The sequence below is a fragment of the Trichosurus vulpecula genome, chromosome 8 (genome assembly GCF_011100635.1).
Source record: "Trichosurus vulpecula isolate mTriVul1 chromosome 8, mTriVul1.pri, whole genome shotgun sequence".
NCBI lineage: Eukaryota > Metazoa > Chordata > Mammalia > Diprotodontia > Phalangeridae > Trichosurus > Trichosurus vulpecula.
This window is the reverse complement of record NC_050580.1, coordinates 167,743,631-167,764,783: the sequence shown is the minus strand read 5'-3', so window position 1 is coordinate 167,764,783 and position 21,153 is coordinate 167,743,631. Positions and strand designations below refer to the sequence as shown.

Below are 21,153 nucleotides of genomic sequence, written 5' to 3'. Positions count from 1 at the left end.
TCCCTATGCTGACCTGGGCTGGAAAATATATCACTGTGACTTTTGGGGGGACTTCCAACTTAAGATTCTGTCTACATTTTCTAGATCCTTATCAGGGAGAGATTAGTTCTTCCTGCTTCTCTGCCATTTTGGCTTCTCCCAGAGGCTTCATTTACAAAAATTGACTTTAATGAACTACCTCCTTTTTGGGCTAGTTTTATGAACCAAATATTTCTACACTGCTAGTTGTTAATACTTATTCAAAGTTAGCATGGGCACACAGCCCAGGACCTATAGAAAACTGTTAGATTTAACATAAAACCATAATTAAGACATTTAAATTTGAAAATATATCTACTTTCAAAGCTCACTACAAACATGGTAACTTTTCATAATCTAAAAGCTTTAATTTTGCCCTGTGCTGAGCCTCATCTTAGGAAGGTCTGACCATTTAAATCATTTTTATGGTGCCCCAATAACTGTTAAGATCCCCAAATATTTATGGGTAAAATTAGAATCTTAGGAGTTGGAAAGGATCTTCCAACTCCTCTAGTGAATCAGTCTGCCTGAAGGCTCTTCCCACTCCAATCCATCACCCATTCAGCCACCAAACTGATTTCCTAAACTGCAGGTCCAAACGTGTCACATACACACACTTTCCACTCAAGTTTCTCTCTCCTCCGTTTGGCATTTAAAGCCCTTAAAATCTAGTTCCCTCCTACCTTTCCAGTCTTCTTACACCTTACTCCCAGACACGCACTCTTTGATCCGGGGACAACATTGGCCTGGTTGTTTCACAAAAAAGACACTTCATCTCTCAGCTCTGGGCATTTTCTCTGACTGTCCCCCATACCTGGAATGCTGTCCCTCCTTATCTCCACCTGCAGGCTTCTATGGATTCCTTTAAGTCCCAAATAAAATCCCAACTTCTGTAGGAAGCTTTTCCTTCTCAATTATTTCCTATTTATCCCGTGTATCATTTGTATGTATTTGTTTACTTCTTTCTCCTATTAGATTACGAGCTCCTTGAGGGCAAGGACTGCATCTTTTTGTATCCCCAGTGCTTAGCACAGTGCTTGGTATAGAGTAGGGGCTTAATGTTTATTGAGTAACTCCTTCCTGCTATATTACTCCCTAAATTATCAACAAATCATCCAGCCTCTATTTGAATTCTAGTAGCAGAGAACTCATTAAATTACAAGTCATTCCATTTTCCAATTAAATTTAACATAAGAAGTATGTTAAGTAAGGCACAGTGCTTAGCACCAGGGACGCAAAGGTGAAAAACACCATAAACTCATTGGGAGCAGGGACTACATACACAACTATGGTAAAAAGCAAAAGGTGCTAAGAGCCAAGGAGAGAGCTAGAAGAAGTACTAAAAGAACGTGTGAAGAGGAAGGTCATTTTCAGGTAAGGCATCCTAAGAAAAGTGGTAGCTGATGTCAGAGCCTTAAATGAAAATGTTTTTGATAGGCAGAAACACAGTGGGAAAATTCTGTGTATGGAGCCCTAGCAGTAGGATGAAATGAGGGCATAGAGTGGTACTAATGGCTTGTTTCTTTTATCAGAGAACGCACTTTTACAAATTGTATTCGCACTAAAATGACACAAAAAGCATATCAATTCATTTAATCAAAATAACTTCATCATGTTACATCTGTTATAAAATAACTGTACAATCCATAGAAAACACACTTCCATTTTATGAAATTCAGTCATCATCTTCCTCTTCTTCATCACTAATCACATACTTCTTGTGTTTTTTATTAACTTTATCATCATCCTCTGCTTTCCTTTTTCCAGAAGTTTCACCTTCCTAAAGGGACACAAGTAAAATAAATTTAAAGCTCAATTATGAACTGAGTTATTTCTGGTGAATATCCCTTCATTGTTTTGACCCAGACCTAGGATTTCTTTAGTTTTGAGGAATTCCCCTATGTGAACCCACCCTCCACTAATGCAGACTGGCAGCTTATCCATGAATTATAATTCTCATAGTTGCTGGGCACACTGAGAGATTAAGTGACTTGCTGGTCTGGGAGCAAGGCTGGGTTGCTATCCACTAGAGTATGCCACTTCCTCCCCCTCTGCATTATTTAAATGAAATAGTTTTAATATTTCAAATTATTTTTTACAAAGGCATACTCAGTAAAATTATAATGACCAAGTGTGGCTCCAAAGAAGAGACAAAGGTGGGAGGGTGTGGAACTTTGCAGACTTTATACCTTTTATTATTAGTTCTGTTGAACAATGTTTTTTCCACTTTTTAAAAAAAAATCTTTGTTGTAAGGGATGGCCAATTCTGGAAATGTAGGTAACATGAAAACAATATATATCAATTAAAATTATTTTTAAAAGGGCATACTGGTTTGATCACTAAAAAAACAAAAAAGGTCGGTGCCAATTTGGAAAAATCTTCAAGGGTAGAAGCAAAAGTACTTCTGAGAGTTAATTATGAATTATAAAGGTCCCAAAGGCAAATAAAGAGAACCACCAGATTAAAAATCTGCTGTCTATGATGCTTCCTTAACATTTTTTAGAATTTAAACAAAAAAAAATTTCAAAGCCTCTCTAGTATTCAGTTTTCAGAATAAAGGATTTCCAAACATATTACAGTTACAAACAAGGCAATATGACAGGAAATGCAATATGCTATCCTATTAATTGCCACATATATGAAAAACAGAAGTTTGAATACCCATTACTTAAATTATTTAGAAGAAACTTGGAGAGTTTCCATTGGGTAATGAATACTTTCCAACTACAGGTAGAAATTTCTCTTGTAAGGCAGGAACAGAAAAGAAACAGCTATGGGAGGGACAAGTCCATGTCTAGTAATGTTTAAATCAGAGAGAAACCTAAAACGGGTGTGCAGTCCTGGGTATAATTTGGTGCCTGTTAGCTGCTGCCCCAATTCTAAGCTCAAATTCTTAATTTAATAAACTTTCTATCACTTATGCATAAGGCATTGTGCTAGGCCCTGGAACGACCAAGATGAAATAATTAATTCACTCAAATAATGTAAATACAGGTTGTCCTTGTGCCCACCCCTAGCAAAGGTGGGACACGCTCAATTCCATGACAGCAGCAGGAAAGGCCTTCCCTCTGAACACACTCAGGATCAGTGTTTCTACTTTATCACACGTAGTTTAGTCCAAATCATAATGCTGAATCCTTCATGTCCAAAACTATGTCCTAAGAAAGTAAGTGTCACCTAGTGACCCTTCTCTCTCGTATTTCCAACAGAAATCTTAAGCCATGTTCCTTTACAAGTTCTACAGATGAGCTAAGCTTAATTAGTTGTAGAGCAGGAAATGGAGGCAGACTGGCCCAGGGCACCTGGAGGCAATGGAGCAGAGCCAAGTCAAGTGACAACCTTTGTTCAATTCTAACCCTTAATGTGTGTGACCAGGATTGAACTCTCTGAGCCTCTTCTGTAAAATGAGGATTGTGCCTGCAATTCTACTCTCCAAGGACTGGCATAAGGGTCAAATGAGCACGGATGGTGTTGTAAGTTCTGAAATGCTAAGCCTTGTACTTGTGCTTCTTCTTACTAGATAATGCAGTCAGTCAGATGCCTAGGCCAGAGGTAGGAAGAACATGGTACCACAAAAAGCCCTAGAACTGGAGGCACTATATACCCTCATGTGCAGGCCTGGCGCCTAACCAATGTGGCCTTCAGTTTTTTCACTTATGTAATGAAGGGGATGGCCTATTCTCTCTAATGTTCCTTCCAACTCAGAATCCTTATGTACTCACTCACCATGTGCAAGATGATTCTAAGAGGTAATCACAGTACCAGTCCAATTTACAGACTAAAATGTTGTTTAGCAAAAAATGTCTTTTGTCATCTACTTATTCTGAGAAGAAAAATTACATATATTATCACCACCACTACCCCCATCTAATATACCTAAAAAAATAAATTTAAAGTTGTTTAACTTTACAAGGGGTAGTTAAAACCATGAGTAGTGTAAATAAAAAGGAGAGCTACATTTCTTGCTGGCCAAAATTCCAACAATAAATGCTTAATAGGTACAGAGATGACACTCCTTTCAGTTCCCTTTCCCCACTCAAAAGACAAGATTTTTCGGCAAGAAAATGAGTGGGGAAAGGAAACAACTCCCATACATCCCTTTCTGTGAAGGGGGGAAAGGGTAATACTTTTACGTTGTGCAACAGTTGCATCATACCTTCCCGAACCTTTGTATTTGCCCCCATGCTTATCCCCACCCCCCAGCCCCTTCTCTCTTTGGTTTTGCCATTCACGTATATTTCCTAAGCCCTGCCACCACTCCAGCCAAGTAAGAGATGGTCCAAGATATGTCCAACAACTATTTTATGATTAGACTCCCTGCTTTCTATCAGTACCTGCCACCATTCTGAATTACTACACAGCAGGGTTTTGCTGTTAAAAGTCATGAAAAATGACTAATATAGTAATATGTTTTGCATGACTGAACATATTTAACCTATATCAAACAGCTTACTCTCTCAGGAAGGGAGATGGTGAGGGAAGGAGAGAGAAAATTTGGAACTCAAAATTTTCTTAAAGGAATGTTTAAAAATTGACTTTACAAGTGACTGGAGGAAAATAAAATATTTTGAAAAAAATTTTTTTAAAGAGATTGGACAATAGTGCATATTCAAATAAATAAAGGCATAAGCTCTGAGGTTGGGGGAGGGGTGGGGGCAGAGTCATGAAAAAGCCCGTCTTCTATTCCTATCTTATGATCACAGAACAAATGGACAGCCTTGGTACTACCATGAATACTTATCCTTTAGGATTTTGTTGAGTGTTCTTGGATATTGGGTGGGTTTGGCTTTTGCCAAGTGTGAGGCAAGTGGTGCCAAACAGAGGGACGAGGACTCTGTGAACCCTGGCCTAGAGAATGAGATGTTCCACACCTTGGGGGGGTGGGGGGAGTATGTCTTACCAACAATTATTGTTTAAAGTGGGAAATAATTTTTGATGTACAGATTTTAACTATATGAAGAATGTGAATTTACATAAAAGATTCTATATTAGGGATTTGTTTGCCTAGTAAAACGCAGGGATTCCTCACAGATTCCTAGTAATAGCAGGAGACTGGCTAGAGAAGAGAGCGGGAGTTTTCTGATATTTGGTCCTCTGGGTCTTCAAGGGACACACTTAGGCTTCTGCCAGGAGAATGATGCAGCTAGGTGGCATAGTGAATAGAAGGCTAGATCTGAACTCAGGAAAACCTGGGTTGAAACCCTACCTCCCACATTTATTGACATTTATTAGCTGTATGGCACTGGGCAAGTCACTTAACATCTGCCTGCCTAAGTTTCTTCATCTGCAAAGCAGGAATAATCGCACCTACCTCCTAGGACTGCTGTGAGGATCCAATGAGCTATTTGTAAAGAGCATCGAAAATGCTCGCTCACGTGCTCTCTCTCGCTCTCCCTCTCTTTATGTGTGTGTGTGTATACGCATATATAAGGTTTTGGAAAATATTTAAACTTCATCTGAAATTAAACTAAAATGCCTCTCTATGTATGTGTGTACACGCACATACACGTGTATATGTATGCACACACACATATATTTGTTGTTAGAATCATTAACAATGTTATCGCACAACAAACTTGAGACGGGGCAATGGTATATCTTTTACCACTATTGATACCTAAGAGTCTTCCTAATTGGATTTTCCTCCTGTTATGAACCAAGTATGTAAAATGAAGTGGGGACTGAGAATAAGCTGTTTATTCATATAGTTAATCAATAGTTCTGAATATCTGCTGTGGAAAAGGCAAGATTCATGCGAGTCTCAGGGAGATCATCCAGGTTTGCTAGGTTCTTTCCACCCTCCCCACCCATGCACACAAGTACTGCTCAGGGTATTTTAGGCAAGAAGGAGGCAGGCTGAGTTTCAAGAATTGTGAAACGAACTCAGGATAGATCAATGGTTAAACTTTTTCCACCTGAGACTTCCTCTTTCCTGAGCATCTCCAGAGAAAGATTTCTTTCAGCGTTTTCTCATCCCTTTTCACCTACCACCCTTGAGACATTGCAACCTAAGTTATTCCCTCAAAGCTGCAAGGTTGTTTACAACGTCCCCTACCATAATAACCATCTACCATAGAGGAAAACAATAACCAGGAAAAGAAGAGTAGAGAACTGTGGACAGAGGCCATGTTAACTCTGATAAACTAGGTTTCAGGTATTGCTGAAGAGCAGTTTAAGTTTCAAACTGCAGGCAAGATGTGGGTCTAGGGGACTGAAGGAAATGGCTCTGCCTCCTATTAGAGAGTAGAAAGTAAAGGCAAGATACTAGACAGACTGACACACATATCGAGAGATCTGTAATTTGGCTATTAGACAGCTTGTTCCCCAAGGTTCACAATGTAATCAAGCACTTGCATTTCTCTACGTCTGACTATCTGTACAGCAGACACTGCAGGGAGGGGAATGTCAGGAGAAGGTAAAGATGAAAAGTCATGAAATCCTCCCTGACCCTCCAGATGGTGGCAATGGAAAACTACCCAAGAGAAGCCTTCCAGGTGGCCACCTACTTGTGTCCTGGCCTGGGTGATGCCGTTGTGGGGAAGGAGGGCACAGTTTGCTGGCACTGAGTGTAGCTATGTGACTCATTTCCCACCTGCCATTGCTTCTTCCTGACCTGGGACAAGAACTATCTCTAAACTGGTAAGATGGCATTTTAGTTTAATTTCAGATGAAGTTTAAATGTTTTCTAAAACCTCATGTTCTTTACATACTACAATTTAACCTCAAAAGCTTTTAAATGGTAAAATGTAGCTGTTCCTTACAGCAATAAAATTTCCAAAAATTCTAAATGGTTTCTGGCACACGCAACCTTAAATCAGAGACTTGGCATGTTAATTCTGAAAGAATGCCAGTCCCTAGTCTAAGTACAACCTGTTCTGAAAACATCACGGGTGCAAGGACAGGATCTAGGAAACAGGTTTACATGGATGCTGTTTGTACAGAAGTTAACCCTGGAAAGCCCATAGACAATCCTGAGGCTTCTGTTCTGGGCAAGCTGCTGGCTGGGCTCTGCTGGTTTGCCCCAGTCAAGACAGAGTCCTCACTGCTCGTAGCTCCTTAAACTTGACTGCAAGAAGAGTCATATGCCTGGAGAAGCTCAGCTGTCCATTGACAAAACACTTCTTGCCAAGGGGTCTCACTCAATTTCTTATTCTGCGGGCTCTAAGTTGTAGTCCAAGGGAGGCTGAACTCTTTCAAAAGACCCCCTCCTACCTTATGGAGTTTGGGTTATGAAAGCTTGCTGGGAAGTATTTATTCTATATATTATTGGATGCTTATATGCTAATTAAATTCATAAAGTAGCACTGAAAGTACAGTTGCTGAGGTAAACATGAGCTTGTTAAAGAAAATATGGCTACAGAATTATACATACCTACAGAATATAGGCACTTAAATTTAAGTAGAAATAGAATGACTTAATGCTCAAGCTGTTTCCCTTAAATTCTTATTTTGTCTTACAAAAAACTATAGCAAAATGACCAGTTGGTGATTTCCAAGGCCCTAGGAATAAGGCGGTTTGGCTATAAACTACCTTTCAATTTTAATTCACAGTCTGCCTGCCATCAACCAAATAGCATCTGTCTAGATGATGAGCGCCCTGTTTGCCAACTGTTCAGCATACTGTAAATGTGCCATTAGGATATTTCCTCATCCTGATGAAAAACAAATCTGTTCCAAGCCAATCCATCAACTTCAGCCAAAATGTCACTTCTGGGTTCTTTGGAAACATTAAATTCTACAATTCATACCCTAAAAACAGGCAGGCTGCAGATATTCTACACCACAAAGGAAATTTCTCAAAACACATTTAACTGAAGGCCAAGCTGTTCACATTTTATGATTAAAAATAAGAATGGAAAAGAAAGGAACATGAACCAGGTAAATTAAATAGGCCCATTTTGTGTATTAGAACAGCATTCAAATGTGTACTATAGGAAAAAAAAACAATAGATGCTTACACTTACATTGTTTTCACATACATTATCTCATTTGATTCTTATGACAATCTCATGTGGTAGGAACAGCAAGTGCTATTATATCCCCACTTTACAGATGAGTAAACAGTTCAGACTGATGAAGTAATCTGTGCCTTGAAACCAAGCCCTTGGACTCCTAGGCCAGTGCTCTTTCCATCCTACCATACCATCTGCCTCTGAACTTGCCTTAGCTCAAATGAGAGAAGATCTTTAAAAGAGGGCTTCAGACAGTGGCCTGGGCACATAGTAGGTGCTATATAAAGGCTTATTCCCTTCACTTCCTACATCAACTACTGACCCATGTGTATGAAAATATCATTCAACTGGAATTGTAGCATTGGGATAAACAGACACCAATACTGACAGAGGAAACACGCCTGGAAATTATTTAAAATTCATGAGAAAACAACCTCAAGATATTCAGAAGTGCCCAAAATGTAGCATAAAGAATTTAGGAAATAAAGGAATAACAAAGTTTGATATATTTCATTAACAGTCACATCACAATAACATTTTATGCTTTTTTGTGATATGTGAGCGATGGACTCATACTATCTGAAGTTCTATCTGCTATGTATATTACATCTCATGGTAGCTAGAGCCTATTAGCCTTAATCAAAAAAAAAAAAGTTACCACCTTCTGAAAGAGGTCAGACACCGTGATAAACACTTAACAAACATTTTCATTTGATCCTTGTAACAACCCTAATAGGTCCTGTTATTATCCCCATCTTAAAGCTGAAGAAACTGAGGCAAGCAGAGGTTTAAGTGACTTGCCTAGGGTCACATAGCTATTAAAATGTCTGAGGCCAGGTTTGAACTAAGGTCTTCCTGACTCCAGGCCCAGAGCTTCATCCACTGTGCTGCCTATCTGCCTATCTGTGAAGCAAATATTTAAATTATCAGAAACTTGTGATAAATACAACCAATCGGCCCTGTTCACTAAAGTATATATAACATTTCACTGGAATAAATGAGCCTTTAAATCTCTGTGTCTGTTATGTTATAACAGACAACTGGGCAGGTATTAAAAATTAGAGTTAAAAACTCCTTCTACGAATTTGTTTTGGTCTGAACCTATGATTTCATCGGCATTAAGAACTCTTGGCATGAAAACATCCTGTGACTTATGGTGGTGCCTGAGGCAATGAGAAGTTAAATGATTTGTCCCTAACCCCAGAGTTTTTCCGATGACAAGGCCTCTGTCCACCACACTGTCTTGCCTCTCATTTCTAATATTAATCCAGAATAAATCCTCAGCTACCACTACCTACAAATGGAGAAGGTGAACACACATCTTACCTCATCGCTGGTCAGTTTCTTTGCTTTGAGTAATCGTTGTGCTCTGTCATCATCTGATCCCTCGTCACTATCAGAAGAATAGATCCTAGCTCGTTCCTCTGAAAATAAAAGTGACGTCATTTAAAACATATAACTTATCTTGGAAGGCAAAGCTAGAAACAGTTCAACTGAGAAAGATCTGGAGGTTGTAGCGGACATCACGCTCAATGAGTCAACAGTGTGATATGGCATCCAAAAGAAACTAGTAAAATCTCGGATTGCATTGAGAAGCACAGCTAATAGGAATAAGGAGGAATTAGCCACTCTCTGCTCTGCCTTGGCCAGACCATATCTGTAATGTGGTATTCAGTTCTAAGCACATCATTTTAGGGAGGACAATGATAAAACTGGAAAGCATGAAGAAGACGACAGTGACCACCACAGTGAAGGAGCTTCAGCCGATGACATAGAGTATCCAATGGACAGTTTACCTTGGAGAAGAGAAGAATTTAACAGGACATGATCGCTTTCCAATGAAGAGATATTACATGGAAGGAGTATTAAGACTTGTTCTACTTAACCTGATGGCCAAGGAGATGAGTCGCTTGGGGGAAGGAGTTCCAAAGCCATAAATTTAGGTTGGATATAAAAATAAAAAATTTCCTAACTATTAGAGCTATCAAAAAGTGGTAAAGATGTCCTTAAGCAGGTAACAGCTGCCCCTAACTAGACAGAATTTGGAACTGAAAAAAAAATACAGTCTGTGCTTTAAAATTGAGTAAAAATTTTAAAAATGAAGGTAAATGGAAAGCTGCTTCCTAAGAATATTCTATTTCTAAACTTCTCAACATTTTAAAGGACAGTATAAACAGCTGATAACATTCTGGATGCCCATGGCAAAGTGAATGGCAACATACAAGAAAAACAATTTTCCTCAAAGGCTATTAAACTTTCCATTCTCTCTTCCTCTTGTTCCTTCCTACTTCCTTTCTCTTTTAACTGACCACAATATAGAACTGAGTTCTCTTAATATGTTTTTTAGTATTAGCAAGATGTATTGGGTTTTATATTCCTTAAATTAATCTAAAAATCAGGCAAGCTGAACATTTAACATTTTTCTCTCTAAAAATCACTAATTATTGCTTTTTACTTTATTTCATTATATTTACTATATTTCACTTTATGGAAGAAAGAGTTCCTACACAACAGCCCAAAGTGAACTACTACCCTAACAGATATTTATTTGTGTATTTTTCAAGAAAAGGGGCACAGCTCAGCAAAGCAAAAGCAACCTGGCATGAAGAAGGTAGCATGCAGGGTTGTGGGTAAGAGCTGAGCACGTCAGAACTGCTATATGTGGGCAAGGGAAAAATGGGGGAGAAGTAAATGGATATGAACAGTAATTCTGCAGAAAGAAAAGGGAACTACAAGTAACAAAGGGGTAAGGAAGAAAGAATACAAAGAGTCATTACTTTTAAAAATCACTTAGAATCTGATTAATTCAGCTTCTTATACTTCAGAAATAAAGTGGAATAAAAATTAAAAATTACTGCTTTTCAAAATGGAACTACTTAGCCCATGGAAAAAGGTAAAATGCAACACATTTTGACTTCCCCAAGTCAACAAGCATTTATTAAGCTCCTACGTGCCAGGCCCTGTGCTAAGCACTGGGGATACAAAGAATGGCAAAAAGCAGTCCCTACTCTGAAGGAGCTCATAGTCTAATGGTGTAGGCAACATACAAACAGCTATGTACAAACGAGATGGACAGGATCAAGTGGAACTCAACTCAGGAAAGGCTTCTTACAGAAGGTGTGACTTCAGTGCTACAAAGGAAGCCAGGTGAAGGTAAGGGAGAGCATTCCAGGAAGGGACAGCCTGTGAAAACGCCCTGCCTTGGGAGGTGGGATGTCCTACTTGAGGACTAACAAGTATGCTAGAATAAACAGAGGAGATTAAGTTCTAAGAATATTGGAAAGGTAGGAAGGTGCCAAGTTATGAAGGGCTTTAAAAGCCAACCAGGATCTTATATTTGATCCTGGAGGTAATGAGGGACCACTAGTTTACTGAAAAGGTGATATGGTCAGATCTGTGCTTTAGGAAGCTCCCTTTGACAGCTGAGTGAAGGGTGAACTGGAGTGTGGAGAGACTTGAGACAGGGAGACCCACCAGAAGACTACTGCATTAGTCTGGGTGTAAGGTGATGAGAGCCTTCATCACCATCTCTCATAAGGGCAATGTCAGAGGCAAAAAAGGCATATATGAGACTTGTTATGAAAGTATAAACAAGACTTGGCAACTGATTGGGTAAGGGGAGTGAGAGAAAGGAGCTGAGGATAATACCTAAGTTGGAAGCCTGGGTGACTGGTAGGAGGATGGTGCTCTTGACAAGGAAGTCTGGAACATGGGAGGGTTTGGGAGAGAAAATGAGCTCAGTTTTGTACGCGTTAAGTTTAAGATGGGACATCTGGTTCAAGATGTCCAACAGGCAGTTGAAAAAAAGAAGACAGGAGCTCAGGAGAGACATTAGGGCAAAAAGATCTGAGAATCATCCTCAGAGACATAGCTGAATCCCTAGTTGATGAATCTCTCCCACACCTCACAAAATTACTTTGTATTTACATATTAGTGGACTTGTTTCCTTCAATAGAATGAAAAACTTCAGGGCAGGGACTCTTTATTTAAAGAATACTTACTGAATTAAGTAGTGAGATAAGTTGCTGCTGTTTAAAAAAAAAAAAAGCTCCTGATTATCCTACAGGCTGATTATCAAAAAGTCTGATTATGGCTTGTTCTCTATGGAACTTTTTGGGCCTCAAGACAAATTGTTCATTAATCCTTGAAAAAGATATGGTTTTCAGTGACATGGGGTTCAGAATACATAATGTGCAATTTCAAATGTCAAAATTTAATTTCAATTAAAAATTTAATTAAAATTTCAATACATTTAGTTTCATATAAAAAATAAAAACTTACCTCTTATGCCACCTTTATATCTATTTTTAATGGCTGCCAGGCTAATTGACTCTTCCCCCTCATCCTCTTCATCATAACGATCTGGTTCTAAATAGTTTGCACTAAGTCCTCGCTGATGTTGTTTCTCTCGCATTCTGCGCTGCTGAGACTCCCTACGAATGGAAGCTCTTAACCGTTCCTCCTCTTTCTGTCAGGGAAATCAACCATTATGAGTTGACTCAATACATTACAAATAATTAGCTTCATTTATTTGTGAGCTCTTAAAAGTCCTTTTTCCTTCGGATTACTAAGCCATTTTTCTGTTCATTAAGCCAAATACCAAAGCTATTTTTCTTTAGTTATAGAAGTAAGGGAAATGTAAAGAGGTAAGATAAAATATATCCCTTATCTAGACTGAAAAGAACTTACAGAGCAATATTCTTCAGGAATTCTTTAGCAGGTGCATATTCCATTGGAGCTTCTAGTTGTGTCCCAAGTTATGGCTACAAATCCTGAAGACACCCACATATAAAAGATTCCCGACGCTTACTCCTTGGAGCAGATCAGATTTATCTATCTAGAAATTATAAACTGTTCACAAGTCTTAGGAGAGTTATGTCTGTGTCCTTCAAGTCACAGACCTCATCGCAGCTAAGGCCCATTGGTAATGGGAAACATAGGTAAGTATCGAACTACAATATGGAGCCTTAATTCACTTCATTAACAGTTGCAGTGGTTGAGAACTCAGAGATAGCCAATAGTGTTGGTTTCTCCATAGCATTTCTCTGCCCTTCTCACCTCAGTGTGAGCCATTTTATATAAGTACAAGTTCATAACACTAAAGTTTATGCATTTTTTTAATTTAGCAAAATTTAGTTGTACTAAAAACTACTTATAAAGATCATACACCAACTTCAAGAGCTGGGGACAGACTAGCTAAAGCCCAGTTTAACTATAAAAATCTCCACTGAAGCTACTCTGAAAAATAAGTGAAAGAAACTCCTAAGACAATAAAATACCATTTACTTTTAAGGAGATCCATACTGGACTCTCCCATCACTTCTGTATGGTTTCTGTCCTCTTCGCAGGAGGTTACAAAGAACAATTTGGGATTTTATGGCCAGTTCCAGATAAGTAAATACCATAGATTCATGTGTTGATTTCACAGTGGTACTATGACAATACCTAGCTTTGCTGAACCTGCTTCTGAGGACAAGAAGGCAGGTTTACAGAGGGTAAAATAACAGCCTTGGCAGAAAGAGATACAACCAGCAAACTAAGCTGACAATTAACCAGAGGCAGGGTGCTGTAGGACCTGGCTGATTCCTCCCCTCTTCTTCCTCCTGCAACATCCTTTCCCAAGAAAGGTAAAGAAGCTATATAGGAAACATGGCTCAGAAATGAATGACAAATACACTTGTCAGAGGCAGAGAGAAAGAAAGAAAGAAGACTGAAAACATGAATGTCTGTAACAGCGTATTTTGTTTATCAGGAAACATAAACTAGCAGAACAATACCACTTAACTGTCTCTTGGAGGTAACTTGCCAGACAATCTGTGCCCTCATTTATGAATTCCATAAATTTGGAATTCTGAAAAGTATGCCATCATAAATTAACCTAATTCATTCCAACCACCAACTAGTAAAAGTCCTATTCTGATCTAGGTATCATTCCACCTGTACTTTCAATTCTATCTCATTCTATACCTAATGAGACTCCCTACTATTTTTTAATTTATTAGTATCTTTTGATTTTATGTCATCATTTCCAAATACCTCTCTCACATACCACCACCCCCCTACAACCATACCTAGTCACAAAGAAATAAAAAAAAGATTCTTAAAAAGCAGTTCAGCAAAACCAATCAACAGCAACAATGTGAAAATATAAGACATATTCGACACCCCTAGCACCCCGTCTCAAATAGAATATGTAGCATTTCACACCCTTCTACAAAGAAAGAAGAGCATTTTCTCAATTTTTTTCCAGGAATATGTATCATTTCAATCCAACTTTATACTAAAGTTCTAAACTGAATCTAATGGTTATTGAAATGTCTTTTCAACCACAGCTTAAAACAAGAAACTGAAGAACTGCTGAAATGCCTAGGTGAAATCCTGAATCAAACTTAATTTTTTAAGTACCTTGAGTTCTGCTTGGCTCCTGTTACCACCCTTTAGTCTCATCCCATGCTTAGGGATTTCTGATCATATGAGTAGGTAATAATTATAACTAAAGAGCAGTTACGTAAAAATACTACTCTTAATGAACAGGACACAGGACAAACCTAAGCCAAAAAATACCTTAATCATTTCTGTACGCTGGCATTCTGGATCACGACCAGCCATGGGTAAGATTCTAATTTTCTGTGTCTTTGAACATCTATCAGCAAGTGACAGGGTCATCTTCCTGTGCGTGGCACTGTCTGTAGAATGAGGTCTGTCAAAAAATGAGCAGAAATGTATTACTGTTTAACAAATACCTCTGAAAATTAATTATAACACTTATGACATGAACATTTACATATTTATAAAAATTAACAAGCAACGACATACACTATATCCTATAAGTCTGAACAAAGAAGCTACCTCTAAGCCTTCTCTATTGTCTAATATACTCATGAATGTCTACATCTGTTGTGGCCCTCAGAGTGAGGGGACAGGAAGTTTTAAATCTATATATCTGTTCTGTATCTAATAACCACTGATTAGAGGAAGTAAAGTGGAAGAATTCATGGAAAGGGAGGCATAGAGAAGTCGATTTTTGGGGGAAGTGTATGCAACTATGATAATCAAGATGGAAAAAACAGTAAAAAGTAACAAAGATGGCTTAGGTGCTAGAGGACTGAGATGAGGAAGTATAGACTTTTCTCTGCAACATATTATTAATTAGTATATTTCAGAACTCCTAAAAAATTAGTTGTAAAGTTCAGGAAGAAGGTCTTGTTAAGACGTCATGACATAGTAGAAAGAACGTGTAGGAATCAGAAATCTCAGTTGGAATGGCAGCAGTACACTAACTCGTGTGACAACCATGGATAACTCACTTCCCCTCTGAAGCTTAATTGCCTATTCAAAAATTTCAACAACAATTTGTTAAACTCTTTACACTTGGCACGATCTAGTACAGAAAGATAAAAAATGGCAGACCCAACCATCAAGGAGAATACATCCCAATATATAGGCTTCACAAGACTTGGCAGATTATTAGATGAAAAGAATAAGGGGGAGAAAAAAGTCAATGATGAAGCTAAAGTTTTAAGCCTAATGATTAGTAGGATATCATTATCAAAGTCCTATTAATAACATGATGACAATGATAATATTAGCAACCAGATGGAATGGACAGAGAGCTAGGTCTTGCAGCCAGGAAGAGCTGGGTTTCAGTTCCTCCTCTGATACAAACTGGTTACACACAAAAAATAAGTTGTACAAAAGTTGTCCACCTGTATTGGTGGAGGAAGTTCTTTAACTAGGAATTTCCTATACCAATGAAGTCACAGGTCTGGATTCAATAAATCGATAACAACATTAAGTGCTGACATTTAAATAGCATTTTTAATATTTTTAGAATGTTTAGCACATTCTTTGATCCTCATGCCAAACCTGAGGTAGGTATGTTTAATGAGGAAACAGATTCAGAGAGGTCCAGTGACTTGTCTATGATCACACAGTTACTAAGTGTTCATTTTAATAATTTAGGAGAAGGGGCCACTTTGGGAGTCAAGATGATGAATTCAGTTTGGGGTTTAGTTCAGAGTTCAAGCTATCAGTAGAACATCAACATGGAGATGTCCAAAAGGCATCTGGGAGATGAAGGACTAGAATTCAGGTACAGAAACTAAGGGTCAAAATGAATGGTAAGATTTGGGAGTCATCTTCATAGAGATGAGAACTGAAATCATGACAACAGATAAGATCAGCAAGGGAGAGAACACAAAATGAGTATAGAAATAAGCCCAGGAAAGCACTTTTGGAAATAGAAGACAACAATCCAGAGAAAGAAATCAGATAAATGAGAGAAAAACCAGTCAAAATGGGTACATAATTTAGACCTAAAGGGTCTAAATTAAACAACTCTGAGATACTACCCCACACCTATCAAGACTGGCTAATAAGACAAAAAAGGAAAATGACAAATGTTGGAAGAGATGTGAGAAAATTGAGACACTAACGCAGTGCTGACAGAGTTGTGAACTGATTCAACCATTCTGGAGAGTAATTTGGATCTGTGCCCAAAGGATTACAAAACCATGCATACCCTTTGACCCAGCAACACCATTACTAGATCTGTATCCCAATGAGATAAAAAACAAAATGGAAAATGACCTGTAGGTACAAAAATATTTATGCTACTTTTTTTGTGGTGCCAAAGAATTGGAAATTTAGGGGATGCCCATAAATTGGGAAATGGCTGAACAAGTTGTGGTATATGATTGCAATGGAATAATATTGTGCTAATAAGAAATAACAAGCTGGATGCTTTCAGAAAAACCTGGAAAGACTTCCATGAACTGATACAAAGTGAAGCGAGCAGAACCAGGAGAACACTGTACATGCTAATAGCAATACTGTACAACAGCAATACAAAGATCCAGAGCAATTCCAAAGGAGAAAAATGGTATCTATATCCAGAGAGAGAACTGATGGAGTCTGAATGCAGATTGAAGCATACCTTCCTACTTAATTTTTCTTGAGTTTTTTTTTTTGGGGGGGGGGCAGTTCTTTCACAACATAACTACTATGGAAATATGTTTTGAATGACTGCACTTATAAAACCTATATCAAATTGCTTGCCTTCTCAAGAAGGGGGACAGGGAAGGAAGGAGAATTTGGAAGTCAAAATTTTAAAAACTAATGTTAAAAATTGTTTTCAGTAATTAAGAAAAAAATAAAATACTTAAAACAAAAGAATTTTAGACATAATTGGGAAAAAATAAAATATTTCGAGTGGAAGACAAAAAAAAGGAAAAAAATGAGAAAACAACCATGAGACTTACATCAAGAAAGTTTTTAGAAGGCTGAAGTGCTCAATAGTTTCAAATGCTACAGAAATGCCAAAGAGGATGAGGCCTGAGAAAGGATCCTTGGATTTGGCAATTAGGTCATAAGTGACCTCAGATAGAATTCTGTCAGTAATGTAATGAGATTCAAAGCCAGAAAGGAAGCATTTTAAGACAAAGGGAGTCAGATAGCATAGAACAGAGGTGTCAACCTTAAGTTGGAAAATGTTTAACAAAATAAATAAAAATAAAATACAACACAGATAATGTTAATTTGTGATTTTCAAGTCAATATGGGCCAGCAGAAATCCATTTCTATTTGAATTTGACACCACTGACACAGACTACTTCTAGAAGTTAAGAAATAAAGGAGAAAGGTAGAAGACAATAGTCTGAATGGATGACAGGAAATACTTGAAAATACCTGAAAGTATGTTTGTAGGGAGTGGGTAGATGATTAAAAGGGTAAACTCCCATAGAAGAGAGAATATAAAATGAGGGAGCTGGACTGTATCACATCTATTAGGTTTAACACATTCTATTATCTATCATATGACCTAGGCACACATGTTTGCCACAACACACAAATGAGTTCTTCATACTGTATGTGAGTAACTCAACACAAAGGATAAGAAATATTATGCCAAGTATCACATTCTCCTATGCAAGCCAAATACGCATCTATATGCCTTAAAGTGCTGTATAATAAATGTTAGTTATTAATGCCACGAGAAATTCCTTTTCTTAATAAATTTTATTTTACCTTTTCATAGACCTGTTAGACAACTGATGTCACAACTAACAAAACTGAACATTAAGAATTAGGAATAAGTACTAGACCCAGAATCTCAGTGAAAAAGGGAACTTTCCCCAACACAAGTTAGCACCTTCTCTGAAATTTGTATAGTCTTAGAAAACTGCCTAGAGCAGAGGTGTCAGCACCAACCAGATTTAAATGTAATTGGGAAATATTTAACAAACTGAAAAAAAATACAACTGAATTTGACATCAGTGGCCTAGTGCTAGTGCACTGAGAGATTAAGTACTTCTACAGGGTCCCACACAATCATGCATCAGAGGCAGGGCTTGAACCAGGGCCTTTTTTGGCTTTGTGGCTGGCTCTCTCTATCCAATGATACCATGTTATTTCTCAAATGAACAGAATGATCTTTAGGAAATTCAACCTTGAATAATTTCTCATCTGCAGGAGCAGGGAACAAGAACCTATCTATTCTTTGTTGGACTCCCAAAGAAAGATCAAGAATAATGATTACTGCTGTCACATTCAATAGATCTTAGGCTGTAAAAACCTTTATCTTCCCCTACAATCTGCAGTACCCCGCCCACGTTCCTTTTTTTTTCCCCTGCCCTTGTTCCTTCTCCTAACCATATCCCTTCCTTCCTAATGCTTAAGAGATGGTAGGGAATAAGCATTTCTACAGTGCTTACTATGTGCCAGGCATGGTGCTAAGCGCTTTTTGTAAGTATGTCATGTGATTCTCAGTACAAGCCTGTGAGGATGGTAGAGGAATTATATTCATCAGATAATAGACTTTTGTCTAGTAACCATTCAAATAACCTATAGGTAAAAATTTCATTGTAATAAGCACCAAAGTTTTTCCAAATTATTTTGCTATAATGGAATATTGTTTAACAAAATCAATGCACTAGGCAAGTAGGTGGCACAGTGTACAGAGCACTGGCCCTAGAGTCAGAAGGACCTGAGTTCAAATCCTGCTTCAGACACATACTAGCTGTATAACCCTGGGCAAGTCACTTAACCCCAAATGCCTCCCTCCTCCATCCCCTCCACCCCCAAATCAATGCATTGCTAGAAATCACACTCCTAGACCTTAAAATTAAATAGGTGATTCCCTGCCTCCACAGAACAAAAAGATGTGTTTTGAAGCAAGTAGGTGAAGAAGGAACATACTATATTATACATACGCATCCTCTCTTCCTTCTTTGCTTTTCTCTTATTTAGAATTTTTGTGGATGGTTTATGAGTTGAAGCATGAGGCATATTTTGTTCACAGGGCAAAGGAACAGCAGGATGAGTAGCAATGAAGGGTAAATACTCTAGTTTTGTCAAGGGTCTCAAATGCTCAAGTGTCAAGGGAAAAAACTACAAAGCGTTCAGCTTTAGCAGGGATCTCCCCTCACCAGCTACAATATAAATAACAATCAAGTCATTTTATTAGAGATCAAATGGTACACAGACAGCAACCAAAGAAAGCATCTGTGAACAGTGTTATCGATTATGTAACAGCATAACTGGGTCAGCAGTGTGCGGCTGTGGGCCACTTGCCAGGATAAGGACTGTGCTATACATATTTAGTGGGTACACTTTGTAAAAGGAGCTCACTGAATATACTGCCACTGATATAAATTCTGCCTTTATAAGTAAATTCAAAATAAAACCAAAAGTTAATGAAAAGGAGAGGTAGGATGTGCAAAACTTTTTTCTATCTTTAGGGCTGCCCTAATTTACTTTAAGCCTCAGGCATATGCTAATTTGAATGGCTTGTTTTTTTTGTGGTACCATGCACACATACATATGCCTGCTGCCCAAGTGAGTGTCACTTTACTGGCATGACTTGAATATTATGTACGTATATGGCAAGAAAGAGGGGAGGGAGTAGGTTCTATTCCTGCAAAGCTCCAACAGCCTCTAAGGAAGGTTTCTCCCTTGCTGCTATCATCTACCCAAGAAAGCCACTGGACCAACACCACAGTGGTAGAAGAGGCACCAATCAGGGTTTTTTGAGATAGAGGACAGTGACTGCCAGCACTATTAGGGACATTTAGCTCCTACAATAGAAACCACTGCTACCTTGGGAAATGCTCCAAAACTGTCAGTTTCAGTGGTAGTCTAAATATGACACACATACAAACACTTTCAAATGGATAGCTATATGACTTCAGACTTAAAGAGTACAGACAGCCGCAGACCTCTAGGTAAAGTGATATTTACAGAATGACGCCGATGTGGAGAAGGGAGGGAGTGAGGGAGTCAGGAGTTATGCCCATGGAAGAAGGGGGCTGGTGGCCAGCACACAGTTCAAGGACATGTGGGGGCCAGGGACAGAGAAGCAAGAGCAGGAGGAGGAACAAACAGAGGCCCGAGCCAACCACATGGGGGCCTGGCCGGAACCAAGAGGAAGAACACATGTGGGGGGGGTGGAGATATGTAGGGGGCAGACACATGGGGGCTGGAGACGGGTAAAGACAGGAGAGGATAAGAAACGTGCAAGGGCCGGGGACAGACATGTACCCAAGTTGACAGATGGAAGACAGACATATGGGGGCCAGACATACAGGAAGTAGATGGAGCAGGGCAAAGGTCTCCTCTCTCTGCATCAGACGTCTCCAGACAAGCCCTCTTGCTCACTTTCACTTGGAGGGTTTTGGGGGTTTTTTTTGGTGGCGGGGGGGAGTGGGGGGGGGGAGGCCATGGACTCTCAAGCAGAGGGGAAGGAGCAGGGACAGAGAGCTCGCTACTGTACAGTAAAATTAACATAGGTGATTTTTTTTGGAATGTGGATTTCTTTCAGAATTCTTTATGTAAAGTTGAGCTTACATAATAAGAATTTCCATGAAGCAAAAACTGTATGTACACATAAATAATGCCCCTCTAAGTTTGTATCAGTTTAGTAAAGTTATTAGTTCCCATTTGGAGGGATAGAACTGAAACAGTAGATCATGAAAAGCTAACTGTATTCTGAAAATATTTTATTTTATGAGCAAAAGTGTATTAAAAGAAAACACCTGGCTAATTCATAGATTACATAAATCATTAATTATTTCAGTCAGTCACTGAATACAATTTACACATAACCAATGCACCTCTTCCTTGGAAAATGTATTTCATCTATCTAACTGAGAATAGACAAATGATAAGAAACCCACAGAAAAAGAT

General features: G+C 38.5%; 1 protein-coding gene across 2 annotated transcripts in view; it reads right to left on the bottom strand.

Moving 5' to 3' along the window:
* Positions 1 to 1,595: 1,595 nt before the first annotated feature.
* LEO1 (LEO1 homolog, Paf1/RNA polymerase II complex component) overlaps positions 1,596 to 21,153 on the bottom strand; it is a 47,463-nt gene continuing 27,905 nt past the window's right edge. Inside the window, exons 9-12 of one of the 2 annotated variants that reach the window (XM_036737066.1) lie at positions 14,536 to 14,671; positions 12,253 to 12,439; positions 9,298 to 9,395; positions 1,596 to 1,798 (exon numbers count right to left, since the gene is read on the bottom strand). In XM_036737066.1, coding sequence (XP_036592961.1) covers positions 1,694 to 1,798; positions 9,298 to 9,395; positions 12,253 to 12,439; positions 14,536 to 14,671 — 526 coding nt within the window. In that variant the 3' untranslated portion in view covers positions 1,596 to 1,693. The remainder of the gene's footprint in view (positions 1,799 to 9,297; positions 9,396 to 12,252; positions 12,440 to 14,535; positions 14,672 to 21,153) is intronic. The other variant, XM_036737067.1, reaches the window with a different exon arrangement.